The sequence below is a fragment of the Nymphaea colorata genome, chromosome 1 (assembly GCF_008831285.2).
Source record: "Nymphaea colorata isolate Beijing-Zhang1983 chromosome 1, ASM883128v2, whole genome shotgun sequence".
Classification (NCBI taxonomy): Eukaryota; Viridiplantae; Streptophyta; class Magnoliopsida; order Nymphaeales; family Nymphaeaceae; genus Nymphaea; species Nymphaea colorata.
This window is the reverse complement of record NC_045138.2, coordinates 33,918,047-33,938,639: the sequence shown is the minus strand read 5'-3', so window position 1 is coordinate 33,938,639 and position 20,593 is coordinate 33,918,047. Positions and strand designations below refer to the sequence as shown.

The window sequence follows — 20,593 nt, the reverse complement described above, 5'->3', positions numbered from 1 at the left end:
GGAATTTTAAATTTCTAAAACCACTAGCAGACAGAACCACCATACGTGAATGTGTTTGTACCTTTTTTTTTTTAAATTGAATTATTTATTCACAGACAACTCTGACATGTCGCGTTTCTGCTATTTCACACCAGGTTGGCAGGAAATGATGGCCATTTAAAGATCAACCCCAATTTATTTAAAAAAATTAATGAGCACGGAATAGTTAAAAATGATTAAAACTTCAATTGTTCCCAACGAAAAAAGATTTCTTATTTCTCCGTAACGTCTAAGGTGTGGAGACTTGATCCCCATAATTATTTTTTTAAACACTAAATTAAACGTTCAAAGGGGAGTAATAAATTATTGAAAATTGAGGTACGCTAAACTATATTGGCGCATTTTTTACAATTCACTAAGAAAAAAAAAGTGCCACATTTTTTGAACCACGCATCACGCGCACCATATGGGGTTGCGATTCGTTTCTTACTTGTTTATCATATATAATATAATAATATCGTGAGCTGCATGTACCAATTTAGATATAGTTGAATGATATTTTTATTGGACGGCTGTACATTTATATATATTGGAAGTCAGTTAACCGCCAACTTTTGAAAATTAGGGAGTCTGTATGGGCAGCTGCCTACACGTGCCGACTGCATTAATATCAAAACGAAAACGGATCCAAATGATAAAAAATGGATACACAAGATTTATCAGACTCAAATTTGGATCCTATTGTAATTAAATTCAAATCAGTTTAATATCGACCGAGGCTCAATAAAGATCCAATCTAAATACATGTAAATGTCAGATCTTCTTCTAGATGGATCTGAATTCGGCTAGTTAGAATCCCAGCCGTCAAATTTGACGGAAGTTGAACCTTATCCAATCCAAGCCGTGCACATCGATCCCAATCGGACCTGCAAATTACAGGCATCTCCCAAAGCCAACCAAATAAGGAAAATTTAATTCCCTGAGGGAGAAGATATCGACGCACATAAAAATACATGAAGAGGCTAATCACATAAAAGCAAGTACACAATATTGTCGTAAGTGTTTGGTTTTCGAAAATATCGTGTGGCTACCGGATTCGGGATAAGATATGGAAACTTTTGAGACAAGAACGCCGATATTATGCGACTATAACTTATATCTGGCAGGCCGGTAGGACAGAAATCTTTCTTCTTTCCGGCCACTGTCTGTTAGAAGATCACGTGGCTCATTAAGAAACTGGTAGGGCAATCGAGTACCTTCATTTAAGGGCAGCCTTCTGATTAGTAGGCTTTTCTAACCGGCGGTGACAAATGGTTGACTAGATTACCGGCAGGCTGACTTGTGATTTATGCCTAAACCTTCACGCATGATGTCCTGTCCTTTCCTCGCCATTTGTATCTTTCATCGACTGTCCCTTCACCTTCTTCTCTCTTCAATTCAAATAAACAAAAAGAAAAACTGGCACTTGCAGTCTGATCGATCATTTTAATTAATGTCAGCCTCAAACTTTCAAAATCCCAAAGTTTTATCAGCCTTCCTGTGGAACAGCTTTTTGTCAGTCTGGGTAATGAATGTTTCAAATCTTGGATTTCATGATAGCAGGATCCAGAGGGTCAAGCCTTACCTCGTTTAGTTGTTTGCTTCCTTTTGCTTTTTTTACTTTCTTTTCGAGAAATTTTCTTTACAGTTCCACTTTTAATTGTTTCTGAAAGTGCCTGGTGTTATGTTCTTTAAAAGGTAGCTCAGGTTTTCAGAACGACTTCTTTTCTCTTTCTTGATTCCAAATAAACAGTTGGTTGAGTATCTGGTTGGACTAATTTTTACTGCTAGTAATATGTAAAAATAAAACAGTAAGCTACTCTTTTTGCGTTTCATTGCACTTGATTAGGCACGTTGATTTATATGTATACTTACTAAGACGAGTATGGTGTGCTTTAATAGAAATTAGATTTCGATTTGGTCTCCGACAAGTAGAAATTTGCACAAAATCAATGACTGGATATGGGCATAAGTACCAAATTTGAACTGAGGTATGCTTGGTCTGATACTGAGATGCCCATTACACAAGCATTTACAATGAGGGATGTCAGGATAGAACTAAGGACACTTTATTTTGATATTCACACCGCCGATGCCAGTGCTGAGTCGTTTTCTAAAAACATGGGACATTTTCCGACATATCAGGCAAAACGTGGGCCTCTAGATGGAAACTTTTTCTTCCTTCTTTTTTCTGTTGTTTCCTTTTGTTCTTGGAGATAAATGAGCCATTTAATGTCCTGAAACATCATGCTAGATGGCTGGCTGGCCAGTTTTTAATGGTGGACGATCGCTTTTCCATAAGGAGAAGAGCGGTTGAAGAGAGAAATGGTGCTTTGGCGCCATTCTAGCATGTAAGATTCTGGCATTCCAGTGTTAAATTCATTGCCCTCTTTCTTGTCTACCCGCCGGTCAGTTTCTGATCTGTTTCTTTCCGGAAACTCCCCCCTTTCTTTCTTCGTTTAGCCATGAGATTGTCGATTGGCTTTATGGGGTTAAGCATTCATATTCTGTAAAGGGTTCTCTGAATTTCCTTCAAGTCCTCGAGTTGGTAGTGTTGCAGCGATAGCAGTGGATTGAGCTCCCAATGCTGAACAAGTCTTCCCATAAAAAAACTTGTCACTTGGACGTCCTTAACAATGGTCATATTACTCTGGTCTTCATGGTGGATTGACTTCAGAAGGTAGACAAGAGGTGTACATGAACAGGTACGTCTATGCTTCCTGCGACTCTTGAGTTATGCCCCGTCCAAGTAATAGCGTCAGTCTTGAGGTTATCGTGTCTCAAGTGACGAGGAGGTTTTTTCAGAAAATTAAAGGAAAGCAGTGTTTCTGAGTAAAAGTAGCTTTTTGGGGTTGAAAGAAGATCTCTACTGGGTTGGGAAGTCTCGTGGATTTCCATGAAAAGCATGTAATCTGGAAAGTATTCGGATAGTAATAATTGCAGGAAAAAATGCCAACAGTGTGGTTTGCTCTGAAAAAATCCCTCCATTGCAAATCTGAGCCCGCCGATGTTTATGATCCAAGGACGAAGCGGCAGCTGAGCTCAATTCAGACCAAGAAGTCTGGTAGGTCTGGTTGTTCAAGATCCATTGCCAATCTCAAAGATGTCATTCATGGTAGCAAACGACACCTGGATAAGCCCCCAAGCTGCAGTCCTAGGTCCATAGGAAGCAGCGAGTTTCTCAATCCAATAGCACATGAGGTCATTCTGAGCAACTCAAGGTGTGAGCTGAAGATTACAGGCTTCAATGGTGCTCATGATGATGGCTCCACCTTTGTGGGCACCCTTAGGCCTGGTACCCCTGGTCCTGGGGGACAGAGTGGCCTTCATTACGGCCCTTCTTTTGGTGGAAGCTTTGCTGCAACGCCTCCAAGAAAGTCCCCTGGCTTCCATATCCCGCACAGAGATCAGTCCAAGCACGGTGGTTCTGCTCTATCTGCTGCTATCTTTAGCGGGACCGGTCTTCCGGTGTCCAGCCGAAGGTTCTCACGCAGTTCTGAAGCTCAAGGATGTGCAAATGTGACTTGCCACAAATGCGGAGAACAGTTTGGAAAGTGGGAGGCTCTTGAATCGCATCATCTCGCCAAACATGCAGGTAAATGCAGAATTTGATGAAACTTTTAATCTCCTCCTGTTGTTCCCCTTTCCCTAATTGAAAGTGCCTCCTCCTTTTTTCACACTCTTTAATTAAATTTTCTGTGAACCGTTCTCCTGATGTGTGTATTTATCAAGTGCCACGAAAGAGCTTTGCTATTCTTTTTCTAATACAGTGGATGAAGGTTTTTTTCCCCTTTTTCTCTCTGTTCTGATTCATGAGGATTAATGGCTGAGCATGGATACTCTGTTTCCCGTACATAATGTTCTTCCTCTCTTTGTGTTGCTGGCGGGCATGGAAAACGAAGGGGGCGCCAGAAAAGAAAATGGTGAAGCAGTAATTTGTTCACTTCTGAAATTTCCTTACCTTTTATTGGATTTCCTCTGTTGCTCTAAATCTTATATTTGATGCGATAGTGGTATTTCCTTACCTTTTTCCAAATTTCAAATTCTTTACATCTATGAATTTAAGATATTGCAATCTTAAAGCTCCTTCAATTTTCCTTTTTTCTGTTTAGTTACATGCCAATCTCATTTCCCTCCTTATTGTGTTTATTCCTTGATGCTAAACCTCTGGTGAAATCCTATGCTTCAGAAAAAAGAAATGAGGGACCTGCTTGCCACTGTGTCGGTTGTTTTCGTTTTGCAGAAATTGAAGCTGGCATCATTAATACTCTGAAATGCAATTTTGTGAACATGCAAATTGTCCACTACCTCTAACTTGTATTAAAAGCTTAATGATGTGCTGGAAAACAATGAATGACGATACATGCATTTATGTCCATCTCACCTACTTCAACATTTGGAGTCATTAGACCTCTTTCTGTCATGGAGGTTATGGCTCGTTCGTACGCGATTATTAATGGTCTGCATTCATCTGATAACAAAGTTTCTTCAGACTGCCGTATTTATAGCCTTCTTTACAGGACAATCTTTTGTTACACGAACTTCGTTTGATGAGATGTTTCTTCTGGAATTAGTGATATCTGATGTCATTTTTTTGCAGTTACTGAGCTGGTTGAAGGTGATTCATCTAGAAAGATTGTGGAGATTATCTGCAGGACAAGCTGGTTGAAGTCTGAGAGCCACTGTGGTAGAATAGAAAGGGTCTTAAAAGTTCATAACATGCAAAAGACACTTGCTCGATTCGAAGAATACAGAGAAATGGTGAAGATAAAAGCCAGCAAGTTGCCCAAGAAACATCCACGTTGCCTTGCTGATGGCAATGAATTGTTGAGATTTTATGGCACCACTGTCACATGCTCGTTAGGCATGAACGCCTCGTCCAACCTCTGCATATCTGAAAAATGTAGTGTATGCCGGATTATCAGACATGGGTTTTCTACAAAGAAGGAAATGAAGGGAGGAATTGGAGTCTTCACCACTTCTACTAGTGGAAGAGCTTATGAATCCATTGAAGTGTACGATGACAACCCCTCAGTGAGGAAGGCTTTGGTTGTCTGCAGAGTTATCGCAGGTCGAGTTCACAAGCCATTAGACAATATTCAAGAAATGAGTGGCCAGTCCGGCTTCGACTCCTTGGCTGGAAAAGTGGGTCTCTATTCTAACATCGAGGAGCTCTACTTGCTCAATCCTAGAGCTCTACTACCATGCTTTGTGGTAATCTGTAAATCATGAACAGATCCCGTCCTTGGCCACATCGTAACTATTCTAGACATTGTGGTACATAATTTTGATGGATCTCACAGCAGTCAAAGGTCATGCTTTCAGCTCAGATATGCTTGTATTCCTTTCAACCTTAAGATCAGGCAAAGAGATCCACTTTATTTTGTTATCATTTGGTTTCTGTACATTCCACTGCAACTGTTATTGTACTATTGAATCGATGGGAGTGACGTACTTATGGATTGAGTTGGTCCATATTGATGAAACATGCAGGATTTCCAAGCTGCGATCCATGTTATTGGTTTTCTCGTGATGTACCGTTGACTACTTCCTGAATGCTTACAAAGTTATCAAAATTAACATGAATTGGACCAATTTGATGCTAATGAAAACTGAAGCAACTCTAAGCAAATGGTGGGTGGTTGATTAAGAAGGGAAGGGTATAAGTTGGGCCCAATTTGACATGACTATTTTACTTTTTTGTGAAATTTGAGATCACTCCAATTTGGATGCCTCCTTAGGAAGAAAAATTGCGTCTGAATCGCTTTGGGAAGTCTTAGTGATTTCTCTTTGAAAAAGAGGCAGTGTCGTTTGTATTGAGCATGTCTACCTTTTCGTTAAGCAATAGAGAGGATTGTTGTGCTTGATAAAATGTAATTTAGCGGGGAATATTACTCACTTTTCTTCAAAGGTTCCTTTGTTTGCAGCACCCAAGCCCTAGTTAGAAGAGGTAAAAAGTTAATGTGGGTTTTCTGTTGCAGGAAACAGAGTCTGTCCTGGTTGTCTGTCACCATTTAGATGCCACGGTTGGCGTGGTTTGGTCAATAGGATCACAGAGGAATCTCTCTCTCTCTCTCTCACCCACACACACAAACACACACGCACACCCACACACACACCCGGTGAAGCTAGTAATTCTAGCTACTGTCTACTCCTTGGCATGCTTATTTATGTAGGTAGGTGGGCATGCTTGCACGCGCACGGCTTCTGCAGGTTGGGAAGAACCCTGCCTCTAAAATGACAAGTTCATGCAGAACTGACCTTGTCTCTTTTGAGCTTTCCTACTGTTTTTGTCCAAGTTAAATTCTTTCTTAGTTTCTATAAAATTAATTATATCAGGTCACTCTTTTCATTTTGAAGGTAAAAGGGAAAAACGGGAAAAAGAAAACCCCTGTCGTTCGAACTTTTGAACAATATCACTTATCCATTTGACGTAATAGCACATCCATGCTCCAGAAGTCCCAGTTCTGCACGTGAAGAGAACGATTTGAGTCCTGCAGTAAACAACTGAAAGTAACTCATGAACCTCCTTTCTACACCTGTAACTTTGATGTGTACAAAGCCTGTTGTTCATAACTTCAAATTGTGAGAAAAGAAAAGAATCTACAACTACCATCTATCACCAGAAAGTGCTGTTTGTCTCAATCTACAGTGAAACTTTATCTTGTTTTCTAGGCGATATTGGCATCCATCAAATCAAGATAGGCGTACCCATTTCACAAATGATCCGTACTCATGGGATCTTACCAGTGGCTTGCATGTATGTAGGGCACTCGACTTTGGGGTTTATCTTTTAGGATATGTATTACGCCTATCAAGCGGCACTTGTCGTTTGGCACTCTCCGAATCCTCAGAACACAGCATTAATGGCTATTTATGCAATTTTTGTTCTTCTTGACAATTTGACATGTCGAATATAATTTATACTTTGTTTTTTTGCTTTTTTGTTCATTCAGTTGCTTTCGCTTTGTAGTGCATAAGAAACAAAAGTTGATGATCAAGTTGTTGCTTTCGCTTTGCAGTGCATAAGCAACAAAATTTGAGATTAAGTTCGCAAATTCCGCTGGCACTGGGTTCGAACTCTAATTCCCTTCGTCTCTGTGTGCTTGGACCAGTTCCAGAACTGCCAACGGCAGAAGCAGCTTTGTAACCAGTTTATGGATGTGAAGCAGGGGATGAATTTCTGCAAATTGTTGTTAGAAAATTGCACGCTAAGGAAGAATCATGGGCCCCAAATAAGAACGCCTTTCCAGAATCTCCGAACATGATCCTCAGGAAACAAAGTCGTAAATGCTGGCGTACATATGGCGGCTAATTAAGAAATTAACTTCACACCTCTGTTTTGACAAGTTCCACCAGGAAAAGGTTCTCGTCTGTCTTTTTGAGTAGAACATCAGCGCCTTATAGAATATCATTGGCAAACTAGACCTTCCCAAAAATTTCGAAATTCAAAATTTAAAACATCCTCACTGCAACACACAGTCACGATTTATTTTATTTTAACACTCTAGCAGAGAACCTGACATTTCCACATCGATAATCTTTGCTTCATGTCTGCAACTCTGAGCAACCTGACATTCAACAGATGAGAAAGCACAACACAGTCTGTTCATAGCTTACAAGAGTTACTGCTTGAAAGTGGTCGATCCAACCAGCTGGTTCGTTTTTAAATGCAGCACCGAGGTGGCTCAGTTTGGTGGAGTGCTGCTGAGCAGCCCAAGCTCAGCGCTGCAATCAACGGTGTCTTTGAGTATCTTCTTCATCCCGTGCTTGAATTGGAAGCCCAGCTTTTTCAGCCTTTCAGAGGAGAGTGTTGTAGGAGTCCACCCTTCAGGCTCGTCCGACAATCTGCAACCGACAAGAAGCTATTGATGAGTTTTTACTGCTTTCTCAATTTGAGCTCCGCAAGAACAGAGTCTCCCTTCCTCTCTCTATCTCTCTGATATTATGGAAATCTCCATTAACGTGCCCGATTTTTAGTCATATCCTAGAAAACGTGTCCCGCGTTTCTAAATTTCATGAAAAGGCTTCACTTGTCCCAACATGTTACATGTTAACTTTAACCTGAAATAGCCGTCACTTTTAACAACTGTCAACTCGCCGCCGCAAATATGTGCCCTCGTCAGTTCGGTAGAAAAAATTACATGACTCCCTTCTTGTTGGATGCACACATAAATCTATTGGACACCTGATGGATTCATTTTGAGTGCACGAAATAAAGGAAAAAAAAATGGAATGCATCAGGTCTGACTCTTTCTCCCTCCTTTTTTTAAAGTAAAAAAGATTAGAAGGGGTAAAGGTTCACCAATTTCACCATATTTAATGGCCCCTTCGTACTTCAATGGTATCTTCTCTGCATGCCATCAAACATTTCCTTAAAAACGTAATATCAATTCATACCAGTAAGGAACGGAGATGGTTAATTTTTATTGGGCAGCCTAAGTCAGCAACTTTTGTCTTTTCCACTAGAATAATGAGGTGTTTGACAAATTAATATGATGCCTTTCTTGATCTCAGAAAATAACTAATTTAATATATTCTTTTTTCTTTTAATTTGAGTTTTCAACTACATGGCTGTCCCAATAAAACTCAACCTCAGGAAAGTGGTTAAGCAAGTCGCTGGAAAAGATATCTCGTCATTATTCTCTGTTGCTGTCTTACTGAAAGTAAATTACTACTAGCAGATCCGAGTCCGTTTTGCCTTCACACACAGGAACAACTTATTCATATGCATTCATCTTGAGAGGATATATTTTAAAAGTTTTCCGAAGGTAAGGAATCAAGTTTTTATTATGTCTTTCTTGGGATTTCAAGTTCTCAAGCTAGTTTCTTGTTCGAGTGAAAGCTTTTGATTTACAAAGTCACATCTCAAGAACATGTTCCTGATGACTTTTCATCCAAACACATACCAGATCATCGCATCTTCACCAACTGCACATAATCATGGACTCTTGGTAATATAGATTTTCATGCTGCGCTATAATTTTCATGTTGGGAGTTCATCAACATCATGTTTGGGCGTCATTTATTAGCTAAGGAGTAGAGAGTTTTACTTGTGTTTGACGGGAAGGGAATACTGCTGATTGCAGAAGTCGGTGAGTTGATGGAGATCACAACTATGTGCAGAGCAAATGTAACGTCCCTTTGCCTCCCTTTCCTCCATCAAGAAAATGTGAGCGTCACATATGTCTTCTATGTGGACAATGGGGATGCACCCCAATCTGGAATTCACTGCAGTTATTATCGGATAAAGGCCCCGGTCTCCTGCAAATTAGTGTGACAGATCAACTGTAATTCTTAGAAGTTTGTAAAAAGTTTTATGCACAACTGCATTGCTATCAGTATCCTACACATACATACATACATATACATATATATATATACACACACACACACACACACACACCAAATTATCATGTCCCCACTTCTCTGATTGAAAAGAAAAGCTATAAGAACGATCTCAGATTCTCAATGGTTTGTCTTCATTATCTAAATCAAGAAAACAACCCCATGACTTCACGGTCGATTCTGGATTTGGGTAGTTTGCCAGGCCTACCTGTGAATGGGGACAACAGTACTTGGAGGCTTGCAGGAACAGTAGGGGTCAAGAATGGACCGCCCACAGTTGATGGTATTATGGACACCAAGTCCAAGCCCTTCTCATTAACAAATTTTAGTGCCGTTTGATCTGCAATGATCTTTGATGCTGCGTAGACCTGTAGATGTGACAGGAAATTAAATTAATGAAAGCAGAGAAGCTATATTTTGTTTGATGGTGAATGTTGAGGAAGCAACTGTGTTAAACAACACAATTAATTCTAGACCTGTAGATGTGACAGGAAATTAAGCTAATGAAACCAGAGAAGCTATATTTTCTTTAATGGTGAATGTTGAGGAAGCAACTGTGTTAAACAACATAATTAATTCATTGTTTCATTTGTCATTGCACGCTTCTCCTCATCCAATTTTGAGTGCAGATCATATGCAGATGCTGCAGGTTGGACAACAAAACGGAACTCGTTCTAAAAGGAAAGAGGGGGAGTGGGGGTGATTACCCATCCATGAGCCCGGGCGCGCAGAATGGAGTCGATGGAGTTAAGGCAGGACTCGTCCACCACCGTACTCTTCAGCTTCCCGCCGACGTCCCTTGCCGTGATGATGCTGACGGACGACGTCATCACCACCCTCTTCACCGTTTTAGCCTTCAGGCAAGCTTCTAGAACGTTCAGTGTGCCGGCCGTCGCCAGCTTGTGGACATCGGACTTCAGATAGCTGTCTGCCGATCAATATTGAGTGCCACCGAGGGACATTTATCAGTTGTTTATTCGACAAAGCAACCTTTCTATATAGACCCAAACTTAGATTACAAAAAAACTAATATTTGATCCAAAAACTGAATCCACGAAAAGACAAAATTTGAGTTTTTCTTTAAATTTTCTATACAATGAAAAATTATTTAACTAAAGTCGCACTTTCAACAATTTAGATTTATCCCTGACTTGAACTACTAAATAAGTGTGGATCAACCGAATCAAACAACCATGAGCACTTGTTTAAAATTAATGACAAGATATGATAATTTACTTTCCAAAATTTTATAGAAAAGGAAAGCTCATTCTATCTTTGTATAAATGATGTACCATCGATACTGATTTTAGGCCATCCAATTAACCAAACCATGTCTCATAAAATGTGAATATGTGTAAGCTTATTTACTCAAAAAAGGTGAATAACAATTAAGATATGAACTTCAAAAAATATTTTACATGTGACGCCTTGCAATTATCAAGTAAATTGACTGGATAACTCAAAATGATCATCGAATATGCCACGAAGCATCAATTAAATTTGTCACATATATCTCATAAGTAGTTCACATTATATTTATTCAGCCGTTCGACATACGTTATGTACATTTTATATATAAAGAAAGAGGAGAAAAGAAAGAAAGGTTACCAGGATTTTGTCTACTGTAAACGCCAAACTCCATATGAGCTGCCACATGAAAGACGCCATCGCAGCCCTCTACTGCCGCATCATAGCTGCCCGGTTCAATCATGTCAGCCTTGAAGACCTTGAGCCTGCCTCCATGATCGTTTCCAAAGGACAGAACCTTGGATGCCTTCTCTGAACACGAGGGGGTCAAAAAATCGTTAACAGCGAAGCTGACTTATCACCAAACAATATTAATTTACACTACCAGCAAACCTTTTCTTCAGTCCACTCACACACACGCACACACACACACACACACACACACACACACACACACACATATATATATATATATATATATATATATATTCTAAATAAAAGAAACAATTGATTATAGAGTCTTTTAATCACGTGCTCTGTCACGCTATTCGCCCCTTGGATCACAAATGACAGCAATCACAATGTGGGCCCGATAGTAGAAAAACGAAGGAGTATACAGCAATCACCACTGCCACATACAGGTTATAAATATGGGATTCGAAGTTTGATACATTTTTTGCTATTGATTTTTTTATCACAAGATGAAGAATCTTGAGATATGTTCGTTTTAGGTTATCTAAGAGTGTATTTCCATTAAACTGATCCTATAAATAGCACACATCTTAGGAATTGGATAAGAAAAATTAAGAAACAAGAACATAACAAAAAAATGCAAAAAGATAGCACATGTAAACCATGGGAGTAAATATTATACCAAAGTGCTAAAAACGCTACTTAAAACTTTACGTACTTATCTTCTAACAACTTGATTACCAACCTAAAGCCCGAGTCTCAAGTCAAGAGGTTAGAGAGAAGAGCAGTCGACCCAAGTCAGGGTGGTCCATAACCATAATTTGCATCACGAGCGTGTAATCTTTTACTCGAGGGAGGGCCAAAGAGATAGTTATGTATGAATTAATGACGACCGCACACCGGCCCCCAGTGGCTCCACCTCGAAATTATGGAGAAATGGTTATGTGCACCGGGTTGCACCATGCACAGCCCCAATGACATAACCTGTGTTTCTATGACCCACTCGATGGGTTGCTCGCCCACTATCCTTGAACAAGTGCACATGTATATATATATATATATATATATATATATATATAACGTGCTTCGAAAATCATTCGAAGCCCACGCGGGCTGGCCCGGATGGAAGCTGGGCGGGCATGTGATCACAAGAGTCCAGCCTTTTCAGGCGGTGCTGTTTCCCAGGTGGACTCGAGGCATGAAGGGATTGGAAACTGTTGATGAAAGTCACACTGAATGTCCTCGACCGTGGCATATATCACGTGGGTTCCGTGTTGGGCGGCAAATGGGTCCAATGTAGTTTGGAGGCTTGTAAGTTTTAGTCTTTCATTTAACCTTTCAAACTTTGTATTTAGCGGCCTTGGTGGCATACCTAAAGCTCCACGGCACAAATCATCAGCCGGCGGAGAAGTTGAGCTCCTACCTGCGATTTCTCGAGATGGAGCAGAGATAAAGGAAGATCTCTAAATCTTATAGATTTCAGAAGTTGGCACTTTCTCATCATGCTAGCTTCTAAGTTTCTTGTGAGCTCTTTCATTATACGGCTAACTCTGGGAACTTGCTTTTGTGGTTTTCATGACGTGGAATGTAGCACTGTTTTTTTTGTCAACACCTATGTTGGTAGGTCGTTTTCGCGGTCTAGAAATTCATGCCGGCAACTCAAGGTAACAATAACACTGCCTGAAACCAGAAGATTGAGAACATCTGAAAGAAGAAGGAGTGAGTGAACCTGGATCCCTGGTTGTGGCGTGGACCTTGTAGCCCTTTTCCAGGAGAGATTTAACGAGCCACGACCCGATGTAGCCACTCCCCCCAGTGACGCAGTAGGTAATCTCCTTCTTCGGACGATCACCTGAAATTTCCATGACTGCTGGTTTATGGGACGAGGGTCGAGGAAGGAGGGGGAAGCGCAGGGAGGGGGAATGGTGGTGACTCGTGGGATATTGCCCATCAGGCAAACCATCTGTGCATTTATAGACTCATCAACACGTACTGCGGGCTCCACCGGACCTAAATTTAGGTGGATAAGTAAATGTCGTCTTTAACTGCATGTCCAAAAGGCAAACGTATGGGGAGTCTTGGATTTTGAATTTGTTGAAGCATCTGGTTTCCGGTCGTCAATCCTCTTTGTTATTGGGAGTAAGTTGGTTCTGGATCTGAATATGGATCCGACAAATCAAGTTGTGAAAACATTCATGGAGCTGACTACCCCGTTATTAACTGGCCCTACAACCTGACTCCAATAGTTCACAAGCCCAAAGAACAGTACCAGAATGTGACGACCCACATGCCTTTGGCCAGGACAAGTTCCGATCAGGTGTTAGGTGTTAGCGTGCTCAACTAAACTTTCTGCCACTCTCCACTGCTGCGGACCGAGTGAAATTGCAGAGCCTAGGCCCAAAGATTAAGATGGTAGCGTCTAAATTAATCTTCTTTCAACTAACGAGACAAACTAATTTCGATAAGTCCGTTTGTTTCAAGAAGTATCTCTTCCCCCACCTTCCCTTCCTTTGCAGAAAAGACAATGTAGCAGTGCTTCTTGGAAGAAGTGTTCTGCAGGAAACTTAAACCAGGAAAGGTTTCACCTTGCAAGTGCAACTCTGTTTCTTTCAGAAGGGTTGGTTGTCGGATGGATGGCGTTAAGATGCTTCAGAAAGAGCTGAATTAGTTGAAGTTCCCCTTCTTTTTCCGTTTTCCCTTTCGCTCGATAGGAGGTCTGCAAAATGCTTGCTTATTTTTTGTTCCCTGCACGGTCGTCTTCGTTTTCCTATAGTTCATAAGTAACAAGGACATTAGGACGTTCCTGCCCCCTTGGCCTGCATCTAACGTCCGTGGCCTGCGTCGCTGGACTAATAATTCCGGCCAGAACAGCCGTGATTATTGAAGTGTACCTTCTTCTAATGGGGCAAAGCCAAACTAGAAGGGCCGGCAACTTTGTGCCCTCACCGTGAATGACAAAGAAATCAATAGCACTAAATGCCTCCAACGACCATCGTTAATATCTTGGAAACTGCAGGTCACCAACCGGTTTCAGTATCAGCAGAGGCTCGTCGTCCATGGTCCATCCACTTCCTTCCCTGCAGGGTGAAGTCAAGCGGTACTCGGTGACTGCGAGTTTTGAAAGTGATCTGCAATCTACGATATCCACTTTTCGCGACAAAAAGATGGTCCTGAAATGGGGACAAACAAGATTATTGTTCATTGACCCGAAAAAAGCTAAAACGATTGGTAGACCCTGAGGCTATTATTAGGGAGAGATATGGCGGCATAGTTGGTTGACTCAATTCAATTATTGAAGTCCATTCAATTAATGGCCGTCTCCAGTGATAAAGTTTTAGTTTCAAGTAAGAGTATTTCATCCAATGAGGTGTCAGACACCAATAAAACATGGTCAGCACTAATTTGACTAGATCTCATTGTGACCCATGACATAGATGCTCCTCCTAGCTCGAATGCTTATGTTTGCTTGAATGTTAATCACAGTAAAAAGACCACACAAAGATGACTCTACCACGGTCCTCTTCTTTCCTTTCTTTCAGTAAACCAAAACCTTAGGGGAGCTAAACCAAAATCTTAGGGGAGCTAAACAACTTAATGAGCCTGCCTTTTTTCAAACTCCAAGTGTATCTCAACTACCATATCTTACCAATACCATAGGAAAACCGCTTTCGATTCATGTGAAGGATGGAGTTTTTATGGAAATCTCTTTCCAACTTACCCTTGGTTTGCGTCAGGCTGGGGGTAGACGGCTTACCTTGTTTAAGCTGAAGTATCTCTTGGCGTCCGAGAGGTGTGCCCAAGGAGTTTTATTGTTGCTCTCATGGCAGTTCACGTCTAAGGGACCAGATCCATTACGTTCAACTCTTAAATTCAGTAAGACCCAATAATTAACCTTAGCAGCTAACTACGACGACTGCAATCAAATCTATTTAGTGCATTCTACATCGAATTAATGAATCCAAGAGTGAAGGTCTCTGAGAAATTAAATGCGTATATTGGACCTGAAGGGAGTGGGCAGTGATGTGCAACTTGGTTATGAAGTATCTTTTTCTTCTAGCTTTACAACTCATGGCTTTCTCTAAGAGGGTAAATGTCGAGTTCTGACTCTTTGGGCTGCTTTGTGAAAAGAGAGTTATGTCTGCATATGATTACTAGAGCATGGACGCAGATGAGGATTTGATACAAGATACCAATGTACAATACTTTTTGAGGACCTTGGCCCAAGAAGATGGATTGTATATTATAATTGATAAAACGGTATCCTTGTATTTGGTCTCTGGTTACTTGCAGAAAACACGCCTAGTTCTTAGTTTGTTTGCAATTCAAATTAACACTACAAAACTACGGCTGTTAGTGTTCATGTGTATCTGCCGATGCACGCACATGACCCGACTAGAAGAAAGCAAAGTGATAATTGCTCCCTTACAAGGCCAAACCATACCATCCAATACATTAATGAAATAATATTAAAAGTGATTAACTTAATTTATTTTGGCCAATTCAGCTGCATATATGCCAATGTACGGTCGTCGGCCAATACACGGCGTTGTCTAGGCTTTCGAGACGAGATGGCAACCAATTTGCCCAACACTATTGAAAACTCTAAAATTGGAGTCCTTTTAATCTCTTGAAAACTAAATTCTTATGTTGCAGTAACAGGATTTTCCATTTTTACTTTTAATGGGAAAAAATAGTCTTTCTTCAGCAAATACGAATAGCTATTAATTGACAATCATACTGATTTTCTCCTCAATCAACATGCTTTTTATGTCCATTTTGCCGTTATGGACATGGACGCCAGATTGACATCTTCAATGGAAAACCGTAAATTGAACCAGAAATAGGTCATCCCAATGTAACATGCCACGTTTGACGGGTCTGAGAATGATCATAGGTTAATGAGAACGAAAACCTTTGAGGAGTGCATGAGTTTAGATTTCAAACTGTCAGTTGTCCTTTTTTTTCCCTTTTTTCTTGCTCAAACCAATCTGTGGGGCGGGTTAGGAACTATAAAAATCACCTAGGTATATTTCTGTAGATATAAGCTCTGTAATCTACATAAAAAAAAAAAAGCTTCTGTTCATATGACAGGAGAGTCAAATGCTGTAAAATCCAGATCTTGTTTCAAGTTTCAGAAAGTTGATCGGTAGATAGCCGAGACAAGCTTGAATTTCGGCACCATTTATTAAGATTCATGCCTCTAAAAGGTTCCCATAAACGTCGCATTATTATATTATCCGGAGTCTTCCATAATGAGGTCAAAAAGGTTCCCATAAATGTCGCATTATTACATTACCAGCGTGTTCATAATGAGGTGCATAAGGACCGTGACCAGTTTGTGAAAGAACTGAAAAAGAAACTCCAGTAATAAGTCAAATCATCATCGTCGAGGAATGGCCAATCCCTGATGGAATGAATCCTCCTAGCAGCTCTAGACCTTACAGCTGCCACTGAACCTCTAACAGCTGCCACTGAACCTTCTAGCATATGACATTTCCTGGATATGCTGCGGGCAGAGAACATGGGTACGTGCAAAAAACAAATAAAAACAGATTGTTCATGTTTGTTTCTGGTTACGGTGCATTCCTTCAATGCATAAAGATGTTTCATTTCTCAGTGCTGCGCTCCAAAATCTAGCGAGGTAACAATGGGTTTAAAGGATATCGGAAGACGCATTGTTTCACATCTGCTAAACGTCATAAAGAATCATCTTCATCCTTGCATGTTATGACATGGAAGACTGGACACCCCCTAAAGTACAAAAGTAACATACAAAGATAAAAGCGTTAGTGCTCGGCGGTCTGGCCTGCATGGTCATTGCCTCCTTGATACCACTATGCTGGTCATTATCTCTCCTACCATTGCTGCTTCAAGTTTTCTTGTCACAAGGTGCAAAAGAAAAGGCAGAGAAATCTCCACAACTATTGACATGCACAAGCCAGATCTACATGATAACATAAAAGGCCATTTTGAGAATATAGATATCTAAGAGATCAAATTCATACACTTGCGTTCTCAGGGAAAAAGCAACTTCTGGTGAAAGAAACAGTTCTCCACCGTCCCTATCATAGATGTACAGTAAATGAATGACTACCCAGCTCCATTCCATCCTAACGATGGGCAACCTGATAAAATACATCTAAAGAGATATCAAAGGGAAAGAAGGAAAAGTGACAAACAAGTAATTACTCATGAAGAACTTTCATTCTTTGTCCTGTCCTTTACCACCCTCTTCCATTGCTCAGGACTATCAATCACCTCACCCGTTTTCAAGAGGTAACGTACTCTAGTACCATCTTCAAGGATTTTGTGTCCTACACGGCTGGCAACTTGCTTTTCTTTGGAATACAGCATCACATTTGAGCTGTGAACAGGAGCTTCAATCTGCAAATGCACAAGACCACATGCAGTTAGTTCACTTTCTTTTTCCCTCTTTTGTATTGTGAGAGACAATCATCAAGCTTAATTATTAAAGACGTTTCCCAAACATATTCAGGTAGATGGCCATTGCAAGAAATAGTCAGATCACAGGAACAAATATGATCAGATATTCTTAAAACTTAAAAGAATCGAAATATGCATCAGGTTTATTAACTATGTTAAGGTGAACACATGGAGCACACATTAGTAAATGACAAATTCTTAACTGCTTGGTGTCAACTTAACCTTTCCATTCATAATTGGTTCGATGGGCAGCTCACATCAGCTAAAAGTGTAATGCGACAAAAGTGTAGAATAAACCTACAACTTAGCAATTCAATCGAGCAGCCAATTTTTTCAGCATCCAAGTAGCATTGCAACCATGGTATGAGAAATATTTAAAACACCATCTCAAGAGCCCAGCGTTGGAGCAGAAAGAAGAATGCCTTCACAGCTGAAGATATCAATCCGATTCCACCATACTACTACTACAAACAATAAAAGGAAAAACAGAAGCATCTACGAAACGATAAAAGGAGAAACAGAAGCATCTACGAAACAGAATGCTGCAATAGAAGTGAAAGGAAAAGCAAACCTTCACAATCTGTCCAGGTTGACCCTCTTCTCTGCTTTTCATATGCTTGGTCTTAAGGTTAATGTCCTTGATTACGACAGTGCTATTATGTTTAAAAATACTTGTTATTTCACCAATCTTCCCTTTATCACGCCCAGATATTACTTGTACTGTATCTCCTACTTTAACATGCATTTTGTGCAGCACCGGGAGGCTGTTAGGTTTGCACTCCTTCCGTTCCCATCGCTTTAACTGGTTGAGTAAAAGAAGAGTAAGAAAGAGACAACAAACTAGTTCTGCAGATCACAAAACATATAACAGAGCAATAAACCATTGTTTCTAATTTCCAGCAATAATATCGAGTAACCAGAAACAACTTATTTGACAAAGGCATGTAGATTCAAACAGCAAACTGGCATTGTTCTTACCTTCATTACCACAGGGGATGGCTGAGTGGGGCGTTGAACCTGCATTTTCATAGTGTAGAGCATAAAAATTTGTCCTTGTGGAAAGAAATAATGAAAAGCAACTAAATCTTCCGACTTCCAAGGCAGTGCAACCTTCTCTATTCTACCAAGCATCTATACTTACTGCAAAGTATGTGTTCAATTTATTGACATACAATTACAAAGGTGAAGGAGATACAACAGGTCAACAAATTACGCTAGTTCAGATGATAGCCTTTTTAAAATTATTCCCAATTCAACAAACAGTAAAGGCATCAAGTCCATCTTCTGATCTGTGAATTTAAGCTTCGTATACAAACCAATCAAGTTCTACATGGTTTCATCATTCACCTTGTGATAGCAACCCAATAGCCAGCAGATCAAATCCTAGACGATCAAACCCTGAGGATATCATGTAGACTGGGACGGACATATTTACCAGATGTGCCACAGACGGGCAACTAGACAAATTCCATATTGTTTTGAGTTGCTCTTGACACGATTTCTTGAAGGCTTTTGGATCAAAACACGTTTGAAAGCAATCGGCAACCCCATATCTACATCAAGCACCATCGGCTACCACAAGTGGTCATGCACTATTCTCACAAGTTGGGACTTATAATGTGCAAACTTGTCCGTGGTTTGCTCCTAAGAAGCAATTTCCCTCTTTTGCAGCTTGAACTTGAAGCTACAGCCACTTTTAATGGGATAAAACATTTTCAGCAAGTTTCCCATGATAAGTTGTAAACCGAAGGCATATGAAGGAAAGAAAGACAATTTTCTTTCGCAAGTCAACGATTTAAACATCTGTTTTGATAAACACTATCATGATAACGACCGAAAGTCTCTTTTAGTATACCACACTAGACGATAATCACCAACGCATGATACTAGCAAAGGAATTGCAAACTAAATGTTGTAAATAGAAAATGTCGAATTGAGAACAAGGGATTCACAGAAAGCACATATCTGATCCAAGGAACCGAACACAAGGAGACTACTTCAAGCCTAGCTCTCAGTGAATCCAGAATGAACACACTCCATTGCGTCACTGGCTTACTGGTGCCAACGTTCTCTGTTTACCTAATTCTTCTTTGCCATTTCCAAAATTTGTCATTCCGAAGTTCGACAATCCATAGTAGAGACGATCTTTCGAACGTGAACTTCATGGGGATCTCATAAATCTTCCACGTGAGAGGCAACATTGCCATGGGGCCACAGTAGATAACGAAGCTCGATTTTCCGTGGTCACTTACCTTAAACTTTTCGGCACCGACGACACATTTCTCATTTTTATTCGCCTCATGAAGAGGTTCGTTCAATGGCAACGTAAAATCAGTACCACGACCACAAAATTTACAACATGGACGGCAGAAGAAGATCGTTTCACAGGTCCAAAGTCCCATTAAAGGCCAGTTTCATGAAATTCACATCATTTTAATACTTAAATTCTTGAATTCAACATACTCCAAGGGAAACATAGATACACAACAGTTTGAACTTTGCTCCCAAAGAGCAAGGAAATCCGACAGAGAAACATCATCGACATGGAAAAGATGACAGAAGAGGGACAACCATTTTGGTTTCACATTTGTACACGCAGAATCGAGAGAGAGAGCGAGTCATACCTGGCATGGGTAAAGAGTGGGAGAAAGGCTCTGGCCCAGGAAAGATTTAGAGAGAGAAAGGGAAGACATGGAGAGCTGTAACGCAGCCATGGCTGCCATCTTCCGTTTGCTCCTCTTCGCAGAGACTCCACTACACTCTCTGAGGGTGTCGAATGGCTAAGCAGATTACGTTTTTTTGTTGGGGACCTTCGTTCCTTTTTCATCTGACTGCCCTCGTTCCGGTTTATCCTCTTCGAACCCACTCTATGGATACGGGTTGGGTTCAGCTGGTTATCGGGTTTCCGGTCTCCACGGCTTCCGAGATCCGGTTAGTAAACCAGGGTCCGGTTTGTAGTTTTTGGGCAGATGGTAGCTGGTTTCCTTTCAAATCCTTTGGTGAATTGGATCTTCTATTCATCTTGTCCGTGGTCGCAACGGGTGGGGACGTCCTCAGATCCAAGATGGTGATTTCATATCTAACTATTATTAACATATCTGATTTGGATTTGATATCTGATCAA

At 40.5% G+C, this 20,593-nt stretch overlaps 3 protein-coding genes across 3 annotated transcripts; 1 reads left to right on the top strand and 2 right to left on the bottom strand.

The window, feature by feature from the left end:
• Positions 1-2,085: 2,085 nt before the first annotated feature.
• LOC116246391 (uncharacterized) lies at positions 2,086-5,543 on the top strand. Its single transcript, XM_031618250.2, has 2 exons — positions 2,086-3,613; positions 4,619-5,543. Exons 1-2 carry the CDS (start codon positions 2,968-2,970, stop codon positions 5,248-5,250), a joined length of 1,278 nt encoding a protein of 425 aa, XP_031474110.1. The 5' UTR covers positions 2,086-2,967; the 3' UTR covers positions 5,251-5,543.
• Positions 5,544-7,472: 1,929 nt separating this feature from the next.
• LOC116262557 (putative anthocyanidin reductase) lies at positions 7,473-12,961 on the bottom strand. The gene is made up of 6 exons (XM_031642063.2): positions 12,755-12,961; positions 10,975-11,145; positions 10,074-10,294; positions 9,575-9,734; positions 9,072-9,282; positions 7,473-7,866 (listed from the first exon to the last, which is right to left on the bottom strand). Exons 1-6 carry the CDS (start codon positions 12,888-12,890, stop codon positions 7,707-7,709), a joined length of 1,059 nt encoding a protein of 352 aa, XP_031497923.1. The 5' UTR covers positions 12,891-12,961; the 3' UTR covers positions 7,473-7,706.
• Positions 12,962-16,970: 4,009 nt separating this feature from the next.
• On the bottom strand, positions 16,971-20,303 carry LOC116246916 (50S ribosomal protein L24, chloroplastic). The gene is made up of 4 exons (XM_031618837.2): positions 20,094-20,303; positions 18,448-18,486; positions 18,041-18,271; positions 16,971-17,409 (listed from the first exon to the last, which is right to left on the bottom strand). Exons 1-4 carry the CDS (start codon positions 20,190-20,192, stop codon positions 17,215-17,217), a joined length of 564 nt encoding a protein of 187 aa, XP_031474697.1. The 5' UTR covers positions 20,193-20,303; the 3' UTR covers positions 16,971-17,214.
• Between the last annotated feature and the right edge of the window lie 290 nt (positions 20,304-20,593).

What these genes read in the sequence shown, in the direction of transcription:
- LOC116246391 (XM_031618250.2), top strand. Translation starts at nt 2,968, where the DNA reads ATGCCAACAGTGTGGTTTGCTCTGAAAAAATCCCTCCATTGCAAATCT. An exon ending in TCATCTCGCCAAACATGCAG is followed by an intron (nt 3,614 to 4,618) that starts GTAAATGCAGAA and finishes ATTTTTTTGCAG; the next exon opens with TTACTGAGCTGGTTGAAGGT.
- LOC116262557 (XM_031642063.2), bottom strand. Translation starts at nt 12,890, where the DNA reads ATGGAAATTTCAGGTGATCGTCCGAAGAAGGAGATTACCTACTGCGTC. An exon ending in CGCCACAACCAGGGATCCAG is followed by an intron (nt 11,146 to 12,754) that starts GTTCACTCACTC and finishes CCTCGTGTTCAG; the next exon opens with AGAAGGCATCCAAGGTTCTG. An exon ending in ACTGTTGTCCCCATTCACAG is followed by an intron (nt 9,283 to 9,574) that starts GTAGGCCTGGCA and finishes ACTAATTTGCAG; the next exon opens with GAGACCGGGGCCTTTATCCG.
- LOC116246916 (XM_031618837.2), bottom strand. Translation starts at nt 20,192, where the DNA reads ATGGCAGCCATGGCTGCGTTACAGCTCTCCATGTCTTCCCTTTCTCTC. An exon ending in CCACTCTTTACCCATGCCAG is followed by an intron (nt 18,487 to 20,093) that starts GTATGACTCGCT and finishes ATGAAAATGCAG; the next exon opens with GTTCAACGCCCCACTCAGCC. An exon ending in CATCCCCTGTGGTAATGAAG is followed by an intron (nt 18,272 to 18,447) that starts GTAAGAACAATG and finishes TTACTCAACCAG; the next exon opens with TTAAAGCGATGGGAACGGAA.